Source organism: Aplidium turbinatum, chromosome 14 (genome assembly GCF_918807975.1).
Source record: "Aplidium turbinatum chromosome 14, kaAplTurb1.1, whole genome shotgun sequence".
NCBI classification, from domain to species: domain Eukaryota; kingdom Metazoa; phylum Chordata; class Ascidiacea; order Aplousobranchia; family Polyclinidae; genus Aplidium; species Aplidium turbinatum.
The window spans coordinates 21,753,844-21,781,758 of NC_137485.1; the positions used below are offsets into that span (position 1 = coordinate 21,753,844).

At 38.0% G+C, this 27,915-nt stretch overlaps 1 protein-coding gene across 2 annotated transcripts; it reads left to right on the top strand.

Annotated features, from left to right (window-relative positions):
* The first annotated feature begins 98 nt into the window (after positions 1-98).
* Positions 99-27,915, top strand: LOC145783132 (transmembrane protein 185B-like). 2 transcript variants are annotated; one of them, XM_082594915.1, is made up of 8 exons: positions 99-213; positions 442-488; positions 5,163-5,339; positions 7,558-7,768; positions 12,792-12,961; positions 13,085-13,169; positions 16,001-16,124; positions 25,668-27,915. In XM_082594915.1, exons 2-8 carry the CDS (start codon positions 451-453, stop codon positions 25,901-25,903), a joined length of 1,041 nt encoding a protein of 346 aa, XP_082451041.1. In that variant the 5' UTR covers positions 99-213; positions 442-450; the 3' UTR covers positions 25,904-27,915. The 2 variants fall into 2 exon arrangements, with proteins under 2 accessions (XP_082451041.1, XP_082451040.1); XM_082594914.1 differs by lacking the exon at positions 99-213 and having other exon boundaries at positions 384-488.

The following is a 27,915-nucleotide window of genomic DNA, read 5'->3' on the forward strand; positions in this document are numbered from 1 at the left end:
ACATCAGGCACCTGTCAACAGGCTGTGATTTTCGAGAAAGTCGACAACTCTGTTCTACATTATTTTTTCAAGTTCTTTAGGAAATGATGATAGCAAACTGATAGGGCGGTAATAGCTACAATCTTCTGCTTTACCGTATCATTTTTAAATATGGGTATTGGAAGTTTTGAATACTTTGATGAATTGGCCATTGTTTAACGAAAAATTAAACATGTGAGTTACAGCAATAATTAGAATGCTTGGCAAACTCGGGCAAACTTTTCAAAACTTTGGTTGGTACGGTATTTCATCCATACTACAACTGAGCTTGGATTTAAAGTTGCTAAGTATCAGGTGAACTTCTTGAGGGGTAGTTGGGTTTAAGAAAATTGTGTAATCTTGCAGTTGTTTCTCATAAATTGACATTATTCAAGTGGTTTGATTTGCTGTGTTATTATTTAGAAACTGTGAATGGATGTAAAAGAAGCTTTTAAAAACTTTCACTTAAGGTAAGTTGGTTTTTGGTTGACTTTTGATTTATAATATCTTAGATTAGAATCATATCATATAACTTTGGAATAAAATTCTAGTTTGAGGCTGATGGTCTATCCCTGCGTACGGTACCCAAGATTGTTATTGACAGGATAAAACAAGACATGTTTAAATCAAGAAAAGACAAATTGCCCCCCCTGGATCCACTACTTTCTACTTGAGTCAAGTCAACTGGTGCAACCTATTTCATACCCTGTACAATTCGTACCCTGAAAAAGGTGCAACCTATTTCGTCGCCTGAACACTTCGTCCCCTGAAAAGGTCGAGAAAAAAAAAACATAGCCGAAGTTGCTGATCGAAGTTGCCGCAAACATTTCGAAATTTCTCACGATCTTTTCAGGGGACGAAATAGGTTGCAGGCCTCGAAATTCGATTTTGTTGCAGCGGACAAATGTCAAACGTGTCCGGTCTGAGCAGCTATCTTGTCGGGCAAATTAAGTCTCACGACGGACACATTAGTTTTAACGACGATCGTCATGCTTAATTACTTTATCTTGAACTATATCTATGGTTTAGAAGACTTTTTAAAATTTCAGCGAAGTCACTCTGAAAGGCTTTCATCAGACCAACGACCTGCGCTTGCAGAGTCAAACTTTTCACTAGGCTAGGCGTTTTGCGGATCAGCGGAGCATTTAAAAAAAAAATTATAATTTTTTTCCTTTTTCCGTACTATTTCTGAATCCAATTACCCGATAAAAAAAGCGGTTTTTAGATTCGATTCTGGATGGATTCGAATCTTAAGGATTCGAAATTCTACTTTGGGCATCCCTAGTTTCAAACCTTTAAAGATTTTGCCACCTTTTCTTGTTCATTAACGTGCTGGTAGGTCTATATCGATTTTTGTAGTTAGTATCTTTTTCGTCCCGGACGCGTTAATGACAAAAAATAAAATGATTGATTGATTGCTATATTTGGTTAAAATTTTGAGTGCTAGAAAATCTGCAAAACCTTACTGCAGCGGTATGAGGCTACCTACCGTTACCGGTGTTGCATGAAGTCTACCCAGGGCTGCATTATCAGCTTGCCAGATGTTTCGTCCCTGAGATCTTTCGTCCTGACGTTTCGGCCCTAACTTGCCAAATGTTTTGTCCCTGAGATCTTTCGTCCCGATGTTTTCGACCCTTAAGCGTTGATGTTTTCTTACCCTTCTTCACCCATCAATAGGGGAATGTAAGCTTGGTTTAAACCGTAGTGAGACAGGAATTGCCATAGGTCTACTGACATAACATTATGACCCTCCTGTTGTCCAATATCCAATTATCCACCATACTTTTGAGTGAGCAATCTCTACTTCTACCATCCCTAGTTCATCGTATTCATTCTCACTTATAGAATTTTCCCTGGGCCTTTTCTTACCTTACTATAATACCAAAACTAAGCCGACTCGTATTTCAGTCTAATTTTGTAACCAACCTTCAAAGCCAGACATTGTGATGTAAGACTTGAACTAAATTGCGCTGATTAGTGTAGAAGTAGGTACTCCAGTCCATTCTTAGCAAAGAATTCATCTTTGTTACTTTGATTCAGTGTCATCAATTGTTGAAGCAACGTAAAGATCTAAAGCTTTTCTGCATAAATGGAAGCTGAGGGATACAGTATTGACATTTTCTAGATGAGCGCTAGAATGTACCAATATATCGATATCGGTGATATCGGCCATTTTTTAAGTATCGGTTACTAAACATGTAAAAAAGGGCCTTTGCTGCGGATTTTCTACAGAAGCAAAGATATATATAGATTTTTTAAATCAAATATAGTTATTACTATCTACGTATAATTATATATTACAAGTTATATGTTATATATTATATAGTTATATGTTATGTATTATATATTATAATATATATAATATATATATATATAATATATAATATATTTATATATATATATATTATATATATTATATTATATATATTATATTATATATTATTTATATTATATATTATTTATATTATATATTATTTATATTATATATATTAAATCAAATGTAGTTATTACATTTAATTTAAATGTAGTAGTTATTTGATTTGATTTAATTCGCTCTGCTTTGCTTTTTTGCTTGGCATTGAGCACTTTTTGTAGTATTAATAGTTTTCATTGTTTTTTTATTATATATATTATATATTATATGTTATGTTATATGTTATTACAAGTTATATGTTATATGTTATATATGTTATATTACAAGGCTTCAGATAGTAATAACTATATTTGATTTAATTCGCTCTGCTTTGCCTTTTTGCTTGGTATTGAGCACTTTTTGTAGTATTGATAGTTTTCATTGTTTTAGATTTTTTAAAGATGTAACTAGTTAACATCATGTAACTAATGATCAAAAGTGGGAAAAACTAACTGGAAGAGGTGATCTGGTACTTAGAGCTCGACCCATATATCGGTCAGCCGATATGTATCGGCCGATATCAGGTGTAGCCGATATATTGTATCGGCTATTTTTCGCCGATAAACATCGGCTAGCAAAAGCAAACTCAAAACCAGCCATACATGCCTTTAGAAGAAACACAAGTTGCTCAAACGTGCTTGTATAGCACGAACAATTGTTGCGAGAATATAATTTCCCGCCCATTCTAGTGCGCGCATCTAGAAAATGTTAATACCGTATCCCTTAGCTTCCATTCAAGCAGGAAAATGTTCGAGTTTTATGTTGCTTCAACGATTGATGACATTGAATCATTGTAACAAAGGTGAATTTTTCGCTAAGAATCAATGGGAGTACCGGTGTACTTCCACACTAACCACGCGCAACTTGTTTCAAGTCTTAAGGTGCGTCTACACGAGAAAGTGTTCTTGCTTAGAAATTCTTGCTTAAGCTAGTGATTAAGCTCGTTTCGTCTACACTGGCAACCTCGACGAAGATTTTGCTCGCTTGAATCGCGGTCACGTGAGTATCTAATCTCCAATGACGTCACGTTTTAAAAAGTTCGCGCCAAAGCATAGCAGTTCGCGCAGCAGAGTAGACCAAGCAACTGACTGTTCTTTAACCATTTGAAGTTGTTGCAGTCTTTCAGTCATGGCTTCCTAGAAGTTGTGTAAAAACTGCTGCAAAAAGCGAAGGATGCAAACCCGCAATTTACTGCTTATTGAAGCATTCAGACACTTCAGTGAGGTTGAAATGTTGGAAACAGAATTTCGTGTCAGTGTGGGTGACTGGTAACAACCAGCAAGATCATTCCTCCGCTATTTTTATTACTCAGTGTACAATGGCAATGGTTTCCTGCTGAGATCCTGTTTTGGATTTGAAATTGGAAAATATTGTGCTTTCTATGGGCTATTTCGAGTACGGTCACCGCCAGTTCAGCCCGCAACATTAATAAGAACGGGCTGGGATCAAAACTTAACGAAATCCTTTAACGATACCGCCCTGCCCTGTCTGGATACTGAGCTGAGAGAAGACCTGAGATTTTGGCGGGAAAAACATTTCTAAGCAAGAGAACTCACTTAAGCGCCCAGTTTTTCGCTCTGGAGCGTATTTTTTCTCGACGGCTCGCTTACTCGCCCATTTTCTTAAAAGTAAGCGGCACAAACTGCGATTAACTTAAAGAAACAAGAAGTTTGGCTAGCTTAAGCAAGAAAACAGTCGTCGTGTAGACGCACCTTTACGTCACAATGTCTGGCTTTGATCTCCGAGTGATATTGATAAGGCAAGATTCGTTACAAAATTAGATCATACGGGTAGGCTATGACAGCAAGATCCAGCAAAATTTGTCAAGTTTTGGTATTACAGTAAGAAAGAAAAGGCCCAGGGAAAATTAACGTTCGCTCACATGACATGCAAAAATAAACCCAAAGAAAAAAGCCTAGTGAAACTTTGCACAGAAGAAAATAGTAGCGTCATTGTAAAAGTTTTCCGATTCGTGCCCAGAGCATTATGACGCAAGAAGCCACACGACCTCATCTCGTGGAAGTTAATCAGTTATGCGGCATATTAAGCAGCTACACGGCTATATATATATCGGCCGATATATATCGGTATCGGCCTAAAAATTTCATAAATATCGGTATCGGCCTGAAAAAGTGATATCGGTCGAGCTCTACTGGTACTATGACACTTCCTCAAATGAGCGATCTACCTAATACAGAAAGCAATCAGTAAGAAAACAAATCAATAGCTTTTTTTCCTAAAGTATCGTACCTTAAAACAATTTGTCCAGGCAAACACTCACAAAAAGTATTTCAATAAAATTTAATTTATGTTGTCGAACCGGTTTTCGTTCATTAGAACTCTTCAGCACAACTGGATCGAAACAAAATTATTTGAAACAAAAATTAGCCTACAATATAAACGTTCAATGTACCACGCACCAAGCTACAAAGCAGAGAAATTTGAAGCAGTATCATTGTATAGCATTGCACACCATTGTTTTTGTATAGGATGCATTTTGTTACTGTTCAGCTGTAATTTATATCCTCAGCTTCATTTTTATGCCACTGAGGCCCGAACCAGTGGAATACAGAAAAAACAAATGTATTTTTGCCAATTTTGGAAAGCATATGACCAATTGACCATGTGCCCCCCACTCACTGAAAACCAGCTACCAGCAAAAATATATACAACTATACAGTTGCTTTTTTTTGATCAGTATCGTTTCAATTAATTATGGTTTTTATTGCAGTAAGTTTATTTTGTTTGGATGTCTTCTACCGTTTTCTGTATTACTGTCTTTGAAGTTAAATGATGATTTGGATTGGTCAATATGGGCTGTATTCATCCCTGTGTGGCTGTTCAATCTCACAGTCATTGTTGGCACAGTGATTGGTACAATATCATGGTGTTGTCATCCTGAATACAGGTGAGTGACGATAAATTGATGATTGCGTGGTTTAATCTATTTGAAATACAAAGTCTTTCATATAGATGTGGCAGATTGGTTAATGTATTTTTTTTTCTTATTTAGGTAGGAGGGAGTTTAGTTTTAATTTCAACTTTAGCTCTGATTTTATGCATTAGTATATGCTCTAAGACCTCTGGCCTCAGTTTTCGAAATTCCCCCCCCCCTGAAAAATACTTTTTATGTAAAAGTGGCTTCATATTTTATTGATATCACGTTATTTAAAATTGTGTCATTTAAAATTAAACTATTGCAAGCAGTTTTTCTGGTCTTGCTTTCATCGTAACACAAGGAAAAGTGGTCATTATATACGATTTGTGCACGACTAGAAAGTTTAGGGTACGGTACTGGTACCGTACGGTATAAAAAATACAGATATTCTGTGTTGAAGAAATAGAGTGTAGGCTACCATGTTAAATTAATTCAAGGGCATATTACACTAGTACAGCTTTTGCTGCATGCATATTGCATAAGTATGGCTTCGTCAGTAGGCTACATATCATTCTCACCAATTACTAATCAAGCCACACTTGTCACAATACACTTGATTTTGTCATTTTATTATGGTAGCCTACTCTCTATTTCTTTGATTAATTAGTATTTATCGCACTAGGCTATACCATTTAGATCACTGCTGGATTCAAAGAAATATTTTTAATGAAAAGTTCAAGAATAACTCTTTAGTAGTTTTTAAAGATATTTCTCTTATATTCTTAAAAAGGGCTGTATGACTAGCCGAAAACGTTCGCTTATTGTTTTTTGTTTTCATAATGTTGTGTTGGATGAAAACGTTGGCTTATTATTTTTTGTTTGTATAATGTAGTGTTGTTGCTGAGTTATGTAGAGCTGTTTATGGTTTAAAAAAGTTACGTCTCTACCCAAATTGTACTCTGATTATTTGCTCACAAATTCTATACACCATAGATTTCCGGAATTTTTTACTCTACTAAAAACAATACCCCACACTAGGGACGGGCAAAATAGAATAATTAGCTATTCTAGAATACTGAATAAATACTGCTTTTGCCGAAAGGACACTATGCCTGAGGACATTTTGCCGAATGGACAAATTGCCAAAACAATTTGGAAAAAATTACTTTGAAGTGACACAAAGTTGCTTTGGTATACACAAATGGAATGGTATACACGAAAATACATGAATATACACGATCGAGTTGTTGATGATCTTCCTCGTACTAACAATTCCATCGAAGGATGACACCATGCTTTCGACCAACGAGTCTCCATCACACACCCCACGATACGTCGACTGACAGTAAAGTTGATAAAGCAACAATCGCACAATGAACTAATCCTGGAGCAGTTATCAGCTGGCGTTCAATTGGCGCCACCAAATAAAAAATATAAGGTTGTAAACGATAGACTAAAACATATTGTGGAGAATATCGATACATATAACACTTCTAGGGCGGTGGGATTGCGCAGCGGATAAGGCGCTCGCTTTCCAATCATGCAATCCTGGTTCGACTCCCGGCTTAAGCTGGTTGTTGAAAAACACCGCTCACCTCTACCCAGGGTGTAATAAATTGGGTGGGCGTAGTTGCTGAAGGAAAGGCGGCCGAGAGAAAGGAACTGGCCACCCTACTCTCGTTGGTGCCGAAGGCTTAGTCTAATGAGAACCTTATCTTCTCGTTCCCCGATGCTTGGATCAAGTATGGGACTCACCATAACACTTCTGTCAGATACCGTACTTACGCGCTGTCGCACATAATTTGTGAGTGAAATCTGTTTGTGAATGATATTTATGTGTTATTAGGTTATGATAATACAGTACATATAATACATTTGTATAGTTTCGGCAATTTGTCCAATCGGCATTTAGTCCTGTCGGCAAAATGTCTCGGCAAAATGGGGTTCGGCAAAATATCTTTCGGCAAAATATCTTTCGGCAAAATGTCCGGGTACCGAAAATACAAGTCCATTTCTGGAATCAGAGGCTTTGAAATACAGTAACGTATGATATACTCTAAATTGTTCTCTCATGTCATGCCTTTAAAAGAAGATTGTTTGTTGTCCTGTGTTATTATTAAAATGTTTGCATGTTTTGTGGTTCAAATACAATTATTCTATTTCAGCTAAGAATGATTGTACATAGTATAGTTTAGAGTGCCATTAGTTTGTCACTAATTAGTTGTTTGACTTCTGTTATACGATACAGGTATGAACGTGATAGTCACAATGACTATAAATCCATGCTGATGACAGTTGGGCTTCAACTTCTCTTATTCATGTTTGAAGTGCTAGTCTGTCACAATGTGGCTAGTGGAAATGCATATTCTTGGATTCTTGTCTTTGTTCCTGTGTTCTTGGCTGTCCCAATTGCTATAGCAGTCAGTGTGTGGGGACATAGAAACCGTCGCTCTGTTGAGGTGATCACATCATATTGAAAGTTTCAGTTCTTATTTCAAACAACAGCCATACTGTAGTTACTTATGTACATAACTGCTTGTGTTTACTGTCATCGTCGCATATGGACCATTGGACCTTTGCTGAATAATAACCACCTAGCTTCGCTACCAGTCAAAATTAATAACGTAGAGTAGACTGAATAACACTCCGTCATTCAATAATTTTGCATAAGTGCATAAAAACATGACTTTGCATGATTGATTTCTATATTGCCTGTACAACTAGATGAAAATGTGGAATGGCCCGTTTCGGAGAATACGTTTCGGAGAAATCCCGATTCTGAGACAACCTTTTTCGGAGAAAGCCTATTTCAGAGATTTTTGAAAATCCAGCGACGCCTTCTGTTAAGAGAGTTTTGTATTTTTGAATTTTCCACAATATCGTTTCTTTTGCATTCCAACAAAAAAAAAATTGAATTGAAATTTAGCGAAAAATAAAAAGCGAATTAAATTTATTTTTGAACTATTAAATGTTTGCTCACATAAAATTGACATGTATCCTGCGTCGCCGTCTGTATGCAAACTTAGAATATATTCGAATCCTCAACTATTAGAAAATTCCAATCCCTAGTTTAACAAGTCAATACAAACACACCAGAGATGATTCAATCGATGTCAAATAACAAAACAAACAAAAAGCAACAGCTCATGCGTCCATTTGGAAATTATGGCTGATACCACAGGAAGTCCCACATGGACTGAGGTGGAACATCGCTATGCCCATTGAAGCGAACGACAAGTTTCTTGATGCGGTCGTCAGCATCTTTATATTTTTTAACTTTTGTGGAAGACTATGGCCGGCTATCACCGTATCGTATACTATTATCAGGTAGGCTATAAAAACACCTTAATGGTCAATGAATTTCATTCATTATCATATCATTCATTTCTCTATTGTAAGTTAATTCTTTTCAATATACAATACAAGAATACATATGCCGCTGTAATTTTACAATTCTCCGAAAAAAGCTGTCACGCGCGACTGCGCGTGATTAGTGCAGAAGTACCGGTACTCCCATCGATTCTCAGCGAAGAATTCACCTTTGTTACGCTGATTCAATGTCATTAATGGTGAAGCAAAGTAAAAATCGAAAGTTCTCCTGCTTGTATAGAAGCTAAGGGATACAGTATTAACTTTTTCTAGATGCGCGCTAGAATGGGCGGGAAATTATATTCTCGCAACAATTGTTTGTGTTACTTATGCAATGACGATTTGTATTGCTAGTTCCTGTTATTTCTCGGCGGACAAATATGACCGATCTAGATAGTATTTCCCGCGGACACGTCCGCGTGAATTTCGAGGCCTGCGAACGAAACTCGTGCGTTTTCTTACGCCTCATTGCACTAAATCGATAAACAATTTTACTTTCGCTGCAGCAAATTTGTTGCGACCAGACGGAGTGGAGCGAAGTTGATCGTTAAAGCGGTTTCAATTATCCGATTTCATATGCATTTTGAAACCGGTTAGGCTTCACAACCGGTTATTCTATATCATATTCGGTATTCTATTTTGCCCATTCTTATTTCAACGTATCCTAGTCAGCAAAGTTCTCTTTTCTACACGATTTCAACGTTTAGCGACGTTAAAGCGATGTAAAAACGGCAATTTCTGCTGGTTGGGATAACTAGGCTACGGTACCCGATAATTTCCTTTCAATCCAAGCTGTAGGCCACACATTTGTTGATCCAAACTAATCATTTTAAGTATTCAAAAGTACTAACTTATAGACATTAAACATGATTTTTTTTTTGTAACATTTCCTTTTTTTATTTTTCCTTCATTTTTGAAATTTTTCTGAAGGTGTTGCGACCGTGCCAAATTTCTTTCAACTCAATAACTTACTTCGGTCACAAGCACGTTTTAACGTTCGCGTTTTGTCGCTTCTACCTTTTTCTACACCTTTGCTATGTTGACGTGAATTGTTTTTGATATCATGATCAAAAATAAAAACAACTGAACTGACATGACAAATTCAAGCACGTTTTAACGTTCGCGTTTTGTCGCTTCTACCTTTGCTATGTTGACGTGTATTGTTTTTCATATGATGGTCAGAAATAAAAACAACTCAACTGAACTAACATAACGAATTTTAATTTAATAGTTCAAACATTTTATTTTTATTCCTTTCTGCACGATTTCAACGTTTAACGATGTAAAAACGGCAATTATAATTAGGCTACGATACCCGATAATTCCCTTTCAAAAATAAAATTTCAAAAACTTGCCGAATAGGGCACTCGCCGAAAAAGGCTCTTGCCGAATAGGGAACTCGCTGAATCAGATTAGCCGAATAGTAGCAGACCCATTTACAGGGGCCAGGCTTGTATTTCTCCTCTCAATGACTTCATCATCATTCAAATTCGGTTTTCAGGCCTCGAAACAATTTTTTCCGGCGGCCATACGTGTCCGACTGAAGTAAGCTATTCGGCAGCCAATCACAAGCACATGGCGGCCATTGGAACTTCGGCACGCATCAATAATTATTTATCGCAGCAATACAGTTTATTGTGATGTCACTTGCATTCTGCTTATCGTCAGACATCAGCTGCTTGATCAATCAATAATATTAACGATTCAAGCATAGACAGTGTGTATTGTGATTTATCGGGTGTTTTAACTACTTTCTAATCCTTTGTGATCATAAGTGGCAAAGTAATTTAATCACAATTGATTGATTGATTGATTGATTTTATTTCGTTGTAGGTAAATATAATACAATAAATACAGCAATAAAAAAGGAATTTCCAGCAACGGGAATCTGCGAAGAGACCATGGGTCTTCGAGTCAAGCAGATACCCCAGAGTCAAGCAGATACCCCAGATACCAGATACACAAGGCCGTTTGTGTAAATTTTCTTGGAACTTCATGGCGGACAAATGTGGCCGACGGAAAGGCTAGACCCGGCGGACGAAATATCGGTTTTTGTAGGTTAATCGCGGCCATGGCTGCCTTCAGTTTCGAGGCCTGGATTTTGTTGCCACTAGCCGGGGTGGCCGACTTTATCCTTGCAGCAATTGCCTTTATTCCTATTCCTCATCTCGTTCTGTCCATTGCATCTTATCCTTCAATCCGACTTTGTCTGCCTCATTCTTCACCTGTTCTTTGCATGTTCTTTTTGGACGTCATCATGTTTTCTTCCCATCTACCTTCAAAGTCAATGCGTTTCGAAGAAAACTTCCTTCCTCCTTTCTTAGTACATGCTCATACCATCTTACCCTGTTTGCCCATGCAAGTTGTTCAATAGTCTCCCTCGTCTCTAGCATATCCATCAGCTCTTGTCTTTTTCTCCCTCCTCGTTATTACCCCACACATTGCTCTCACCGTTGCTCTTTCTGTTCTTAGATTTGCAAGTTCACTCTTTTTTAGCACCCGTGTCTCGCTGCCGTACAATACTGCAGGCCATACACAACTCTGAAAGATTTTCCCTTTTATTTTTCGTTTAACATTAGAAAATGTTTACGGTACCGTATGTATATAACATTTCCTGAACTTTGCCTAACCTAACCTAGCTTTGCCCTTCTGGTCACCGCTGCTTCGCATCTACCGTTCTATTTATTTGGTAACCCAAATAACAGAAGTTTGTAATTATTTCAATTCCATGAGGCAAACTCTCTTATAGAGTCTTGACAATTCTCAACTATTTTTTTACCACATTTGCTACAAACAAAACACTTTCCAATCTTGCTGTAGCTTTTTTTGTATTAACACATCTTGCATGTACCCAGTTACTACACTCCTTGCATTGCATCGAATTTCTCATCACTCTCTTTCAACATATTGCGCATGAGTCGACTTTGCTCTTTGCAACTATACCTTCTGCTACACTCATCATCACTTTCGTTTTCTCTAGATTTATCTTCATACCCTTTGTCTCAAATGCTTCCATCCATTTCCAAAACTTTTCTTTCAGTTCCTCCATACTATCACTGGGCAAGACCAGGTCATCTGCATACAAATTTTCGCTCAGCAAGCGTTCCCTTAGTCCCTTACCTCTTCAGTCACAATAGCAAATAGGCGATAACACTCATCTCTGGTGTACCCCAACTCTCACAAAAAATTTATCTTGAGAAGTGACTTGAACCAACTTTTACTTTTGTCCGGACGCCTTTCCTTTCTACATCGACAACATGTAGGATATGCAGTCTTAATGTGAATATATTGAGAGGAAGAATATGTGAGGTAGTGGATGGAACCCTAAAAATCATGGCTGGAACACTATGAGAGGCTCCTCAAGTCCTCAATTTTTACAAGTTTTGCCAAACAGTTTATAGCCTGTTTCCATGAGTTTTTTCATATTTAGCTATAGATTGTTCCATACCTAGATTCCCATGCATTTTAAACTTTTTTGAACTAATTGGGTATTTGCTTGTTGGTTAAAACTTGTCTGTCGTGTGTTACAAGAATGTGTAGATGACACATGTGTGAAGAAATTATTGAAGTTCTCTGTTAGCTTGTTATTATAAAATTTGAACATAAATTCACTTATTTCTAATTTATGAGTAGAATTTACATTTAGTTCCAGTATACCATTATTTTGAGTTTTGACAGAGCGGTATGGTAGTAATTTCGTTTTGTTTTTGAATGTTTCTGTGGCGATTGTAATTACTGTACGTATTTTGTTCTGCATACTTTGGATCTTCAAATAGATCTAACCACTACGATTGGATTCCATTTTGATAGTCAGTTTTTTTAATTCTTCTATGTTTGCCATGTTACAGTTAAAATAAACAAAAAAAGTTAAATTAATATGTATCTTATTCCCCTAAGCTTAGTAACTGAGTATGGGATAACCTTTATTTCTATTTCTATATTACATTATCTCTAAGTTGCAATGGATAAATTTCTATAGCCTACAGTATTGCATTAAATTCGGTTACTGTTTTCTAACGTTTGGAATAGAATAAAATGTCATGCTATTGGTGTAGTGCCATTCTAACTCCCTCAACAGGAAGTTATTGATGAATTTTTACATTGCTTTCGCAGTTTGAAATTGTTATTGCTGTGAATGCCTTATTTTTCGTGTTCGTCGCCTTGAGGTTGGACCAAGTGATCACATGGTCATGGGTTGCTGTCTTTATTCCCCTCTGGATAGTGATGTGTGCCCCCAGCATCGCGGTACTGCATTACTTTATTTGGGCTCTCATCTTGTACAGGTAGTTTCGTGGTTTACTTCCATGTCCTGTGGCTATTATATAGATTAACTTTGTGATGCGTTTAATTAAGCGTTCTTTTAGAACGTACGAATGTGGCGAGTTCTAAGATAACATACATTGCAGGTCCACCTACCAGGAGACGGGAAAATCTCATTTCTCTTGGGCGGTGATTGGAATCGTAGTGGTGGTGTCACTTCTGACCTTCCAGGTTGGTTACCTGCTTATCACAAATGTGCATTCAGTTTACTGGGCCACACGCATTGCTTTCACCGGTCCAGCAGCAATTAGAGAGCAATGAAAAGATACAAGATTTTTATTTCTGCTATAGTTGCTTAGTAGTATTTCCAACCTGGGTGAAACCTTTTTTTGACTATTTTTTACTACCCGAAACCCGGGTTTTAACATCAGAAAACCCGAGTTTTCAGAAAAATTGAGAAAAAGATTTTATTTAAAAAAGTTGAAGTAACTCAGACAAACTGTACGTTATTCATACTGTTCACCCTTTGTTTTGTATTATACTTATCACATTCAGCTATAGCTTCATACAACATTGTCTCCTGCTGCCTCAGCAATGTTGAATCAGGTTGGACCTATTTTACAATATACCACTTTAAATTGGTGAATGGCAGTGTCGATTTGACAGTGTCACGATATGGCAGTGTCACGATACACCAGGCGTCGTATATGACACTGACAGTGGCAGTGGACACTGCGGCTCTAGACAGGTGCACAGTATTCTGCTGGAGCGTGAACTGGCGCAATGGTGGCAACGTGCAGGGTGTCAACTCCGGCTCCAGACGCCTTAGCAAAGCTGTGCATGTTGAGATCTTTTTGCGTAGTGACTCCAAATGTTGACGGTAAGTGAGCGACCAGTCCAGGACTACTCCTACATATTTAGGGTTTAGGCAGAAGGGCAAGGTTTTTCCATCGGTATTGATCTTGAGCTCACGCTTCGCTTCCCGGTTGTTTAAGTGGAAAGCTGTCGTTACTGTTTTGGTTTTGCTGAGCTTCAGTCTCCATCTCTGATGGTCAAGGTTTTTCCATCGGTATTGATCTTGAGCTCACGCTTCGCTTCCCGGTTGTTTAAGTGGAAAGCTGTCGTTACTGTTTTGGTTTTGCTGAGCTTCAGTCTCCATCTCTGGTGGTATATGTACCAAAAGTGTCGACATGTTCTGGTTTAGAGTCCCTTCTAATGTTAGTGTTTCCCAATGATTCGACGGGTGTAATATGGCCAAGTCATCGGCATAGGTGTACTTTATGGATACCGTGTTTGGCAAGTCGTGGGTATAGACTATAGATGTTAAACAAAAAGGGGGCCAGGACAGATCCCTGAAGGAAGGTAAAGTTAAAGCTTCTGTTGTAAATGAGCTCCATGATCATGCGGATCATTTGCCTATCCGAGAGCAGGCGGAGGAGTTTGCCGCTGAGGCCTTGGTGCCATACGCTGTCGTATGCGGCTGTGAGGTCAAGAAACACAGCACCAGCCTTCTTCTTTGCCTCCAAGTAGTCTTCGACGCCTTGAGTCATGAGAGTGACTTGGTCTACGGTAGATCTTCCACGTCGAAAACCAGCTTGCTTCTGGGGCAAGAGTAAGTCTATAATTAGTTCAACTAGAGTGTGGATAAGACAATCGAAGATTTTAAAAGGGATGCGGAGAAGAGATATAGGTCGATAGCACTTCGGATTCTCTTGTGGCTTATGGGGGTAAGGGATTGCGACTACTTTGGCTCATCTCCAAATTTTAGGGATTTTGAGTTGGCATAAGCAGGAAGACAGGAATTTGCGCAGCCAAGACTTCATGGCGGTGCCAGCATGGAGTACAAGTTTGGGGCAGATGTTATCTGTACCAGGGGACTTATGGGTCATAGTTGAATGGAGGAGAGCGGTGAACTCAGCCGATGTGAATTCACCAGAAATGCTTTTCTTGTCTGGTGTTGGAATTTTCTAGAGATCAGACGTTTCCCTCTTTACAAGTTTGGAGAACTTGCAGTCGCCTGATTGATAGTCCTTATTTTTGCGAAATGTTATGTACAACAATGTGACAAGTGACCACTGGAATGTGTGACAAAAATGTTCCCAAAGTAGCATATCATCTTTAAAAACGGTCATATATATTTTATTATGTCATGTGGAATAGCTCGTTTTCCATGAGGTTTGCACTTTTAAAGACCATCCTAGCCATTATAGTAATACTGGAGTTTATTTCGTTCATTTACATACTTTATTTAATTCATTTACATAATAAGAGTAACATTAGTTGTGGCAGGCTCTAAGCTCCCGGCGGCCATGGTCACAGAGAAGTCGTTATTTCGCCTCCGAAACTACCGTGCCTGTAGGCCATGTTTAGTAAGCCAACTTTTCTCCACTCTTCTCCACTCAATGGTATTTGAAACTTTTTTTCCTCTTGCGTTCTTATTTCAAACTTTTTTTATTCACACGCATTTGTACATGAGACTTCATGTTCTTCACTCGCACTCAAGGCAAAGTCTCTCACATGTCGACAAGAAATATTGCTGAAAAAAGTTTCTCCAAAAGGCGGAGCTTCGCCCTATAAAAACTCAAAGACTAGCTATACACCTACTTGGGAAGCAGTGCTTTCAAATACAACTGAAAATATTTTTACAATCTTGTTTTAGTTCTCACCTGTGTCAACGCAAAAACACGATATTAAGCAGTCAGTCTTTGTTTAGTAAGCAGTCTTAATGCTAAATGGAATACACCTTTTTTATACTTAGCCTATCAGGCCTTTACATTGTTTTAATCGTTCAGGTTTTGCATCATTTGTGTCTTACGGCACAGGAATCGCGTCGTTCGGACTGCGGTATTAGGTCGTGTATTCCTAAACCGCGTAAATCTAGAACATGTGTGAGAACCGAAATCCGGTCTGTTGTGTACCGCAAAGCATTTTTTGCAGCAATGGCAAATTTTGTATTGTAGCTGCCAAACACCAGAGAGAAACTGTGGTAGGCCATAGTTGGTCGCCGGAAAAATAAAGTAGTTTAGAGACTTATCATAATGTGCGATAATTTTTTGTTGAAGGTTCTTCTAGTGCACAAGCTAGAGGGTGTCAACCAGCATAGCTTTGCTGCCATATTTGTCCCCTTGCACATTTGCCTCATCGCTCTCATTGTCAGCTCGTTCGAGGGGAAAGGAGGCAATAAATGTGAGTAATTTTTGTTAACACTACTTTATGTTGATTGTTGATCTGATGTAACACAAGTGATACTGCAGTGAATGGGTATTTGTCGTCATGCAGCACCAGTCATTGGTTGGTTGGTTTTGAATCTTTCTCTTCGGACTGACAAGGCCTTAATAGGTTATTCCTGGTAGTTTCGCATACTTGTAGAGGCTCTTGACGCATTGATACGCCTATCCATAGGCATGGGTGCGCCTCAACCGTCTCCGTACGGGCGTCGGGCTTTTCCGCTCAACCATGCACCAATGGGGAATGGCTTCTTCCTCCTCCTGTGAATGTGGTGCCGAGGAACAGACCGCAGACCACATCATCAATGACTGTACCATCTTCAAGCCACCTAACGGAGTGGAAGGTCTGCGCGTCATGGATGATGAAACTAAAGACTGGCTGCTCTCTAGCAGCCTTCCAGTGTAGTCCGGGAACATCGTGAATCTGGGGTGGTAAAAGGATAGACCCTCGGCCCCAGAAGCTCAGACGATGACGACGATAGGCGTCGATTTTTTCTTAGAAAAGAGGAATTCTGGGTGGGCGAGAGTTTTCAAACAGATTTCATGGAATGTGTTTTGTATATGTTTGCAAATTTGCAATGGTTCAGTCTTCGAAATTAGCATATTTTTACTTCGGCAAAAACGTTGCCGAGGCCAAACGGCAAAAGTTGAAATTGCCTCGGCAATTGCTGTGAACACTTAAGGTCCGTCTACACAAAGACTGTTTTCTTGCTTAAGCTAGCAAAACTTCTTGTTTGTTTAAGATAATCGCACTTTGTGCCGCTTACTTTTAAGCAAATAAGCGAGTGAGCAAGTCGGCGAGAAAAAATACGCTCCAGAGCGAAAAACTGAGCGCCTAAGCGAGTTCTCTTGCTTAGAAATGTTTTCGCGGCTAATCCTCAGGTCTGCACTCAGTAGTCTGGCTGCTGGTCAAGCAACTGGGAAGTTTGTAGTTGTTGTTTTGTATTTGATGCACCCAGTGTTCTCTGGCCACACCTGTTTCTAACTTTTTAACTTCACTAAGGTGTCTGAACACTTCTTTCTGAAGTAAATTGCGTGTTTGCAACCTATTCATTTTGCAGCATGTTTTACACAAGTTCAGTTCAGTTGCTTTTATTTCTGACCATGACCATCACAACAAAAATAATACACGTTAACATTTGAAAACAATCATTGAATGACTGCAACAACGCAAAGTGCCAGCTCACTCCGACTAGTTGTTAAAGAACAGTTGGTTTACTTCTTGCTTTGGCGCAAACTTTTTGAAACGTGACGTCATTGCGGTTGAAGTACTCACGTGACCGCGGTTCAAGCAAGCAAAATCGTTTTTCAATATTGTGAGTGTAGACGAAACGAGCTTAAAAACTAGCTTAAGCAAGAATTTCTAAGCAAGAACACTTTCTCGTGTAGACGCACCTTTAGTAGGAAAAGATTGTACTAAAACATGTAAAACGAGAAGCGAAAAATATACCAGAGTAGCCTAGTCTATCACGAACGCATTGTTTGATTTGTTCTGATGTAATAATACCAGAAGTAGTGATAAAGCGAGCAACGCGATACGCACGCTGTTCCGGTAATCCACGTTAAAAAACTCATGGGGAGGGATAAAGTAAGTTAATTTTGTGTTGATTCAACGTTCGAGTCAGCACAAATCGATTTAATTTTCCCGGCAGGTTATATTGCGTAACAACAATGCTCAATAAGAAGTTTACGTTTGTTTTACATTAATTCGACATCTAGCGACGTTGAATTATCATAAAATAACGTTAATTGCTCAACCAGGTACAGGTAACATATCAAGAGCTCCTTGCGAGAAGATTGCCTTGATTTATGTAAGCTTATAATTTCTTCTCAACGTAATTTCGGCACAATTGGGACACTGCGAGCAACACAAAGTCTGTGATGAACTAGTAAGAATCGGTATCATCAGATGCTGTATCAGCTGGACGAGATAACGGAAAGGCGCAGGCGCAACAAGGAGTAGATGCTTACAATAATTTGACGTCTACTGGAGTTAAATCAATGCAAATAGGGTGATATTGCTATAAAAGATTCTCCCAGCTGGGCACGTGTCTAAGCGCTGGCGAAGTAGGAAGTAACCCAAATAAAACATCCAGCAATAGTAAGATTGAATCATCATCCTAGTCTGGTGTAGTCTAAGAAAATTAGTTTTTTCTTGTAATCTTGTGGTCCTTACAATCACCTCGGCAATTGCCGACGGTAATTTCGAAGAGTGTGGTTAGTCTTTTTCACAAAGACTGCGTTTAGCGTCGCTGCAGCAATTAAGCTTTAATAGGTTGGATGTTTTCTTTCTTGCACCTTGCGATCTTATGAGCGCTGCTAAACTAAACAAACTTCTTTTATGTTTTTCTTTGCTACCTGAAAAGCGCGTGACTCGTGACCTGTCATCTTTAAAGTGGTGCCTTCGGATTTGCCGCATTTTGATTTGTTTCAGTACGTCTTTAGTTTGTATCGGTTATTTTATTGTCATGTTCATTATGATGTCATATTCACATTCCCTTACGCTGACCGGAAACTGAAGTTTGATTGTGACGTAACGAAAGTGAGACCATTCGGAGAAAAGATCAAACGAGGCTTTCTTTCACCAGGAATTGCCAGCTCTGGCAGTTGCCGTAACAACAACAGTGCAGTGAGTACCATTTTTTCAACGCAGCGTTGTTGCGGAATTGCTTTGTTCTGTCGGATATTTAGCGAGAGACATAGCGTAAAACAAGAAGTTGCGCTGCAGTTGGTTGGATAATCCAGCGTTTAAGAAAAACGGAAATAATTGTAACGAACACTTCATAAGTGTCATGAAAACAGGGTGGGCGAAACATATTTTGCCCACCCTCGTTTCACGGCAGGATGGGCGTCGCCCACCCGGCCCACCCTATTTCGACGCCTATGCATCCTCAAGTTATTAAAAAACTTCGACTAAAATCATGATTTTGTAGTCTCAAACAGTGCATGTTCAACTTTAGCTCCTGCAGAAAGAAGATTTTTCAAATCACTTTCGTTGCTTACATGTCAATGACTGGCGTCTCAGCTAGTCTTTTTTCAATTTTCGGAGCTGTGTCTCATCGTTTTGCCTTGAAACCTCATTATGTGTTTTTTTGTCAAATTTATTTTTTATTTTATCTTTCACCGTACTATTCAGAATTGTAAATGAAAAACATGTTTATTAGGGTTTCTCATTTTTCAGAGAGGCCAATTCAGAGAAATCTCAATTCAGAGACAGCTTTGTTTGGAGAAAACCGATTTGGTGATTTTTTAAATTCAACGACAACTTCTGTTTATTTATAGAATTAGTAGGGATCATTTAGCTAGGCGGTTTTTGTGTTTGCTTTTTCATGGCCATGCAAACGTTATTGTTTCAGTGAGGTAAATGTGAATTTGCTGAGATCTTGCGATATCTAGCAACTTTAGTGGAGACATTTTCGCTGAGACTTCATTTGATTAACCACTTTTGTTAATCATGAAACGCCGTTTAACAACTGTTTTATTTTTTTGCTTAGACTTTATATGATTAACCTCTATTATAATCTCTCGCTCCCGTGTGACAAGCTTCGCTTCGCATATCTCTTTTCTGTCTTGAAGATATGGTACTGATGGGAGGGACCACGAGAAGGTGCTTGTTCTCCCCCCAAAAATATTATATAAACTGATTCCTTGAATAAACACTAAACAGATGCCTCTTTCACCGAATTGGATTCTCGGAATAGTAGCAGACCGCTCATTTTTGGGCCACTTTTCAGGAAAAATAAGCTTGGGTTATATTCTTGAAGAACGGTCAACGCTGAATTGAAATATGACGTTATTTTTTATTTTGACGTTATCTTGAGGCGCCATCTAGTGAATTTTTGCAATTTTGGCCGCGGGATTTCTAGAATGGAAAAAGATAGAGAGCTGGAACTTTTACCAAACTGACTGAAAAGATTGGTTTCCTATTTGCTTTCAATACATTGTTAAGCGCTAACTGCAACAGAAAACAAATTATTTTAATTAATTGGATTTTTCCCATTTTTGTCTGAAAACTAATAAACAAAATATCGTAATGTTACCCGAATTTGATTATAGGTATTAGGTTGTAGGGACATGTTTATTCCAATGGTTCAGCTTCTTAATTAGGAAAGGTAAGTTGCAGATTCACAATTCTCTAAGAAGTATACAATACAGTTGGCTACACCAACAGTCCAACATAAATATACAGTAATTGCAGATGTTACTAATCAAACAATCTTGATCAACTCGTTTCACAAGTGTGAGACGTTCAACAAAGTTTTTATTCACATCAAACTACAGTATTTTCATGGTCTGTATCAAAAACTTTTTTTTGTAGACCAGTGTAATAAAGTTATAAATTTGTTGAACTTAGGCAACTGTGGGAATGTTGTTTACATATGTACTATGCAAAGTTGCACGAATTTGTAAGTCTGCTTTGGCCAAGTCATTCTTGTCATCTCGAATCTATCCATTCACAATTCTTCTTAATTTACTAAAAAGCGCTCCGATCCTCGATTGTTCTTTGCAATACTGCTACAAAACACGGAAGGCGATAAAGAACACTCAACGCAGGGAGCCATCTTGCTTTCTTCAGTAAAAAAAAATACATAAATTTCTGGCTTTAAAAGGGTTGACGTGGTCAGGAAAACTGTTTTCTTTTACTGCATCCAAAATATAAGACGGTGCTTTGGCGTGGATGCTCAAAGTAACATTTTGAGGATGCAACCATTGGGATGCATGTTGTATGTTGAGGAGTGAGGACAACACCTTCCTTGGTCTTCTTCGTTTTCCCAACACTTCTGGCTGGTGTTCAATCATGATCTTTCTCTCTTAAAGGGGATTGCATGCTGTTTCTTCTGGTGAGCTCTGTGTATCGTGCATGTTAATATCACTTTTCTTATACTTAGCTGATCTTTGAAAAATTTAAATTGTTTAGCAGGAATCCAGTGTGCAAAAGGGCATTTACTCACAACTTTTCCAATCCAGAATTTCATAGAAGGATATAATATTCTCTTGCACTTGCATGCAGACATATCAAAAGCTCGAACAACTGTTAAAACTTACCGTTTTATTTGTGCTCGGCTTTAGTGATGCACCGGATGTTCTGGCTAAAGAATTGCTTCTGGCCTTTTGTAATTCTGTATTTACTCCGTAACTAATTGAACCGTGCGGTTGTACACCACTCTCACCAAGCGCTCTAGAAGGTGACTTATGGCAATGTTTAGAGTCCTTTAAAAGGATCTATTTAGGAGTAAACTTTTTTGGTAAACTTTAGAACTTGGTAATATTTTCTATCCATCTGGTGTAGTGTATTGTATTTAAGGTACCATGCAAAATTACAAATTACCATGCAAAAGTAAAAAAACAATAATTTTTGCTGTAGCGATTTTCTAGAAGCAAATTCCTTAAATACATTGGAAAAGTTGTTTGGTGATAATATAGTCCCTTTCAGGGTGAAATTGAAAGTTCAAAACGGGTGCCCAGCTTGGCCCAAGAAGAAATTGCAAAATTAAAGTGACTTTTTATCGCAATTAAAAAAAACGTCATTTTCTGTTACTTGATTTTCAATTTCTCACTTATTTCTTGTCCAATCTTGATAATATTTGGACTGTATAGTGTATGTGCTTATTGTTGTTGGCATCACATTTTGGTTGCGACTTTTGGATAACCTGGTTAGTTTTTAAAAAAATGATGTTTTATTTTTGTTTAGAATCAAAAAAAAAATTTTTTTTTATAAAAAAATAATTTTGTGTTTATTTTCAAATCCATCACCAAAATGAGCTGCTATAAGCTATAAGCTTTATACTTAGTCTTGTGCAAAAATCACCTGCGTATGTTGATTGGTTTTTGATTAAATTGAAATAAAAAAGGTCATTTTACGTCACCTGGTGGCTGTTTTTTGGCCTTAAAACAAGGCCAATCGAACAAAAATAATAATTTTGCTGTTGAACAGCCATGAAAAACTTTTCTGGCACAAAAGCAATACTTTTCATTTGTATGGCATACCTACCTTAAGATATTGAAGACTTTTTCCTTGATCCCATTTTTAATCTTACATTTACATTTAAGACCAACGTTGCAGAAAACATGTGTATTCTTCATTTTTACAATATCACAATGATAAAAACAAGCTTGATCAGAGATCATGAACTTGATCACAGCTGCACATGCTGCCTGCAGACACATCTCCGACTCCCGGCTGGAGTTGAAAAAAAAATGTCCGGAGTTTGGCCGAAACCGTACGTTGTTCCATCACTGCTTCACGTTTAGTTGCCGTCACTTTCATAACAATATCAAGTAGTGTCGCTTGAACTCGGCAATTTGTTGGCCACACATGCTGTTGCTTAGGGTGGTCCTTAAAAATCATTTTTTTGAAATTTACTGCTCCTAACCCTTAAAAAGTTTCGTCCTTACAAAAAATGAGGTCTTGCAAATTTTTTTTAAATTTGAAGATAATTTAGAGGGTGCACAAGACCCTTCAAGTTCTGCATCCCCCCAAAAATGCAAAATTTGAATATCTCGAAAACCGCTTGAGCTAGAGATGTGCTTTTGGTGTCTAAAGATGCAGAAGACAAGTTTTTCTATATGCTTTCTGAACATTGAATATGCCTATCTTGAGTAGAAAAGCAGTTATTTTGAAAAAACTACTTTTTAGAGGTTTTGCGTGTAAGATGCTTAGTTAAACAATGGTGTAGACCAAAAAACACAATTCTACAATTTATCTTTCTAACCTGTTAAATTGTGATGTTACAAGTAAACAAATAGAACATTTCAAACATGTGTTGTAGGGTAATAGGGTGATCCTTACACAAATAACAGGGTCGGGTAAGGTGGTCCTTCCGAGAAAATACACTTAAATTTTGATATTCGGTAATTTGTTTTTGAAAAAGGCTACAAAAGCACTTCTTGTAATCAAAAATAGGAAAACAATGCGCAATAAACTATACAAAGCACAAGCTTAGTATTATGACAAATTATTGGGCTTTATCAGAATATCACTGGTCACCGCAAAATTAACTAGCTTTTCGCATTGCTTTGGTATAAAAATCACATAGTTTTTCTGTCCGCATTGTTAATTGTTTGCCAACACAAAACACATGCTTGTCAGCTAAAGTGGCTTTATTGCAGTTTGGAAATCGTTTCCGAAGGTCTGCAACTGCAACCACCTGCATCAGATACTGAACCTGTTCTTCATTGTGAGTGAGGATGCGGTTATATTCCTCTATGAGAGCTACACCTCTCTCAGTGTGGTCATCTGTGACAGTTAGAGTGTCTATTTCCTTTGATGCCTCACAGTAGGCATCACAGATTGACCAGGTTTCTGGATCCTGTTCCATAAACTCAGTTGATATGTCCAGTTTTTTGAACAGTGACAATGACCCCTTAGTGACCTGGTCAGACAACTTCAGTCGATCAGTCATTGCAGAATTGATTGTCAGTCGTTAAGGGGTATCCTCAGTTTCTTCTCGCTCTTGTATTGCTTAAACCATGAGTCTTTTGGTTTGGGCCGATACAGAACGATCAAAAAAGGCAATGGCAGCTAGTTCTTCAGACAGATACCGTACCATAGGTGGAAGGAAAACGTGGATAATACAGCATTCGACACTGCAGTGTTAATGCTGGAATATGCTTTAACAGACTTCAAAAGATTTAGATCGTTATTCGGGGCTGCAGCAGGAGATTCTATCCATGCCTTAAGGTACAATTTAGTAGCAAAAATACACATCTGCAAGAGCCCACTTCTTTCTCTTTCTCTAAGTTTAAACTGGTCATAAAACATCCAAACTTTTAATGAGTACAAAATCTTCGACATTTCTTTATGCATTGGGCCAGGAGTCATAGAATAAACACCCCTCGGAGGAGTAGCTCCCATAAAAATTAATGAGAGCTCTATAAATTCTCTATTATCATCACGTAAATCTTTTCTTTCCTTCAAAAAATGTGACTGTATCAGCTATTTCTTTGTTTTCAGCTATTGTGGTGAACCTCGTCTTGTCTATAAACTCCCAGCGTGTTTGAAATCGTTTAAATACTAGAACATCTGGTGAAGCAGTACTTCTCATGATTGTGGTAAAAGCTGTGTGTACTAGCAACTCATGAATATGATGGAGGCATGCTAGATACAATAGGTCTTTTTGTAGCTCTTGTTCAATGAGGAGTTAAGGACACGTGAGCTAAGCTTTCGCCCTGTGTTGGAAGCAGTAGTGTCAAATGATAATGCAATCACTTGTTCTTTTAGGCCCCATTCATTGAGAGCTTCTACAGCAGCTTTTGCTTGTTTTGATCCCGTTCCTTTTGGCAATTTTGCTACTTGCAGCAGCTGAGAAACCCCATTAGGCCCTACCAGTTACAATAATCGGCAAGCGGTGGACATGCTGTTTGGTTGTTAAGTCTCTGAAAAGCTTTCCATTCCAATTGACAACCACAGGAACATTAGCTCGGAACTCAGCTTTAAGTTTTACATGAATTTCATGAAGTTTTACATTAGCTCGGAACTCAGCTAGACTTAGGGACACGAAAACAGTACTTACAGGTTGTTAAAGATTATGAACATTGTGTATCTGCTGCCCAGGTCGCTGAATTTCTAGTCACTTTAAACAGTGTTATTTGTTTACTTGTAACATCATAATTTAACAGGTTAAAAAGTTAAATTGTAGAATTGTGGTTTTTGGTCTACACTATTGTTTAACTAAGAATCTTACACGCAAAACCCTAAAAAGTAGTTTTTTCAAAATAACTGCTTTTCTACTCAAGATAGGCATATTCAATGCTCAGAAAGCATATAGAAAACCTTGTCTTCTGCATCTTTAGACACCAAAAGCACATCTCTAGCTCAAGCGGTTTTTGAGATATCCAAATTTTGCATTTTTGGGGTGATGCAGAACTTGAAGGGTCTTGTGCACCCTCTAAATTATCTTCAAATTTAAAAAAATTTTGCAAGACCTCATTTTTTGTAAGAACAAAACTTTTTAAGGGTTAGGAGCAGTAAACTTCAAAAAATGGTGTTGCTTCATTTTTTAAATCATGAGAATGTGGAGCTTTTGAAAGAAACGTGGCATTACTTTCCTGAAGAAGGTTACTCTTGAAACAGTAATCCTTGAGCACGTCTTCATGCGTGGGTACACAATTACACATGTGAACCGTTTTTTTTTGTGCTCTTGCTACGATCGCCTCCCGAGAAACATCACTCTCACTTTTTTGTGCCAAAATTTTTGTAGGCCTGTGACCTGTGTAATATAACCCAAGCTTACTTTTCCCGAAAAGTTGTTCAAATGGGACACCCTAACATTTGTGTTACAAAAGAACTAAAAATGTGAAGTTAGAAACGCATCAAACGTGCTTCCGCTCTTCCAGTCTATGTTTATAATATACTGTATTGTTGAATGTTGATATGTGTTAACTGTCTGTTCTCGTGCAATTTTTGAGAAGTTTCATCTCTCATGGAAGAAATAGCTGAAAATAAGAGTTTAAGATGCAGTTCGTGATGGTTTTCTCTTAACATTGTTTTTGTCGTCATCAGGGTGGTTTGGAATTCGTATGGACTTCTGCCAGTTCTTACTTGAACGCTTTCCCAGTCTCCAACTTCATGGTAACATCTCTTACAAATCCCCTTCAACAGAAGAGCGTACTCTCCCGAACGCCCCCACCAACATTCATATATATGGAGCTTCCAAGAAGAAGAACCCCTCTTTTACGAACACGAGCGGACGTCACTGGCCAGTAGTGGCCATCGAATGCATTGAAACACCGGATTAAAATGTTTCGAACAAACGTTGTATTTTCATCTATCGTTGTTAACATTGCGTCGCTGTGACTTCAGCTGGTGTGCAACTTGATTAGCTTCAGTTTTGGAGAGCACCTGTTATTGGATTGTATCTATAGCATATTGGTTATTGGGGTCGTTCTGTCGTATAAGAGGCTAATTCAGATGTCACTTAACGTTCTCGTTTGTCAGAACTGTCATATTTTTATGTATAATGTATTTATGTAGCGACAAACGTTATACGGGAAGTAGCGTGTCAAAGGCGGAGGCGGCTCATGGGTGCAACCTCTCAAAGGGTCTACAGACACAGTATTGTTTTACTTAGATGTTGAGTTTTATTGCGGATGTGCTGTGCAGTTAATGTTTTTTTTCGTGTAGCTGCGTTTTTAGTCTTCAGTTTGCTTTCCATGTATTATTTGCATGAGATATGTTCATACCATGGCAACGTGCAGCTTAAAATTTGACTGAAGGCCGATCTGTTAGTAGCCAAAATCGCGAGTATAAGTTGATAATTTGAGTATTAGTTAATAAATAGAGTCTTTGTCTATATTTTGTGAGAGTTTGAGTTACTTTTGTGCTGTTTTTACTATTCAAATAACGGAATAGATTTTGGCACTTGTACTGGAAATTCGAAAAGCGTCTGGCAACACCACTATTTCGGAAAATATTGTCATTTTGTCAACATAATTTTAGGAGTTTTGCAGTGATTTGGGATTCAGTGATCACACTTTGGCAATTTAAATTGTTTAAATTATCATTTAAAAGGAATATAAAGTAAGTTTAGCTTAAACTTCAAAATTGAAAATACATCGGCCTTCAGTCAGCCCTCCAGTTCGTACGTTGCCAAGGCCTGTGGTTCATACATTTTGTAGTTTGGTTTGCAATTAGTAGCCTATATTATTCTTTGTAAAAATTGATCTATTTTCACCGTTATAGGAGAAGTTGAAAGCATTTCCCTTGAACGCATAGACAGAAGATCTGCTACTTTAGAAAATCAGATTGAGACTTCATACTCCAGCTAAGATAATGGAGCGACATGGACCATTTACACTGTCAGCCATCGATGAACTAGATCAGTGGTTTTCAACCAGGGTTCCGCGGAACCCTAAGGTTCCGCCAATAAGTCTAGGGGTTTCGCAAGTTTACATTCAAATCCAAGAGTCAGAAAGCGCTGCGACTTCTTATGCTGTTTTCAACCTCCTACTTGTGTGAGTTTGGATTTTCAGCTCTGACAGCCATCAAGCACAAGAGGCGAGCACAATTATTGCTGTCTATGGAAGATGAACTTCGTGTGTGTCTGTCAAACACACGACCCAATATTAAAGACTTGTGCAAAAAACACCAGGCTCAAGTTTCTCATTGAATTTTTTATGAGAATAAATGTAATTTTTTACAGTTTGTATTTTTATTTTACATGAATAAATCTGAACATGAGTATTTTTATTTTATTAATCAAACGATGTTTTTTGCATAAGGCAATTAAATTATTGAGCAGGGTTCCTCGAGCTTTTGGAATGTTTCATTGGGTTCCGTTCCACCAAAAAGGTTGAAAACCACTGAACTAGATGCTCAGTTCGCAATTTTTTCAGCGTTTCTTGTGCAGTATTCCAAAGTGTTCTTGGTTTGCTGATTGACATAAATACAAATGTTTGTTGGGACAAGGGGAAGTAAAATGTCTGAATCCAAAATCAAATGCCATTTTAAAGTGAAGGAAACGAAAGCAATTTTACTCAGTGCTTTTTAAAGGCATACTAAAGGAAAATTTCAAACCGGAATTAAGCATTAAATTGAGTAAACTGAACATTCAAGAATACATTTCAAAAACAATTACAGAAAAAAATTTGTTTTCAATGGCGCTGGCAAGGCCCAAAGTCCAGTGTTTCATTTATTTTCATTTTTTTCAAAATGACCAAAACGTGCAAACACTGCTCGAGAATACGTCATAAAAGCCAGCAATAACAAAAGCCACGTTACCACATCTGATGTTTTGAGCAAACTGTCTGCT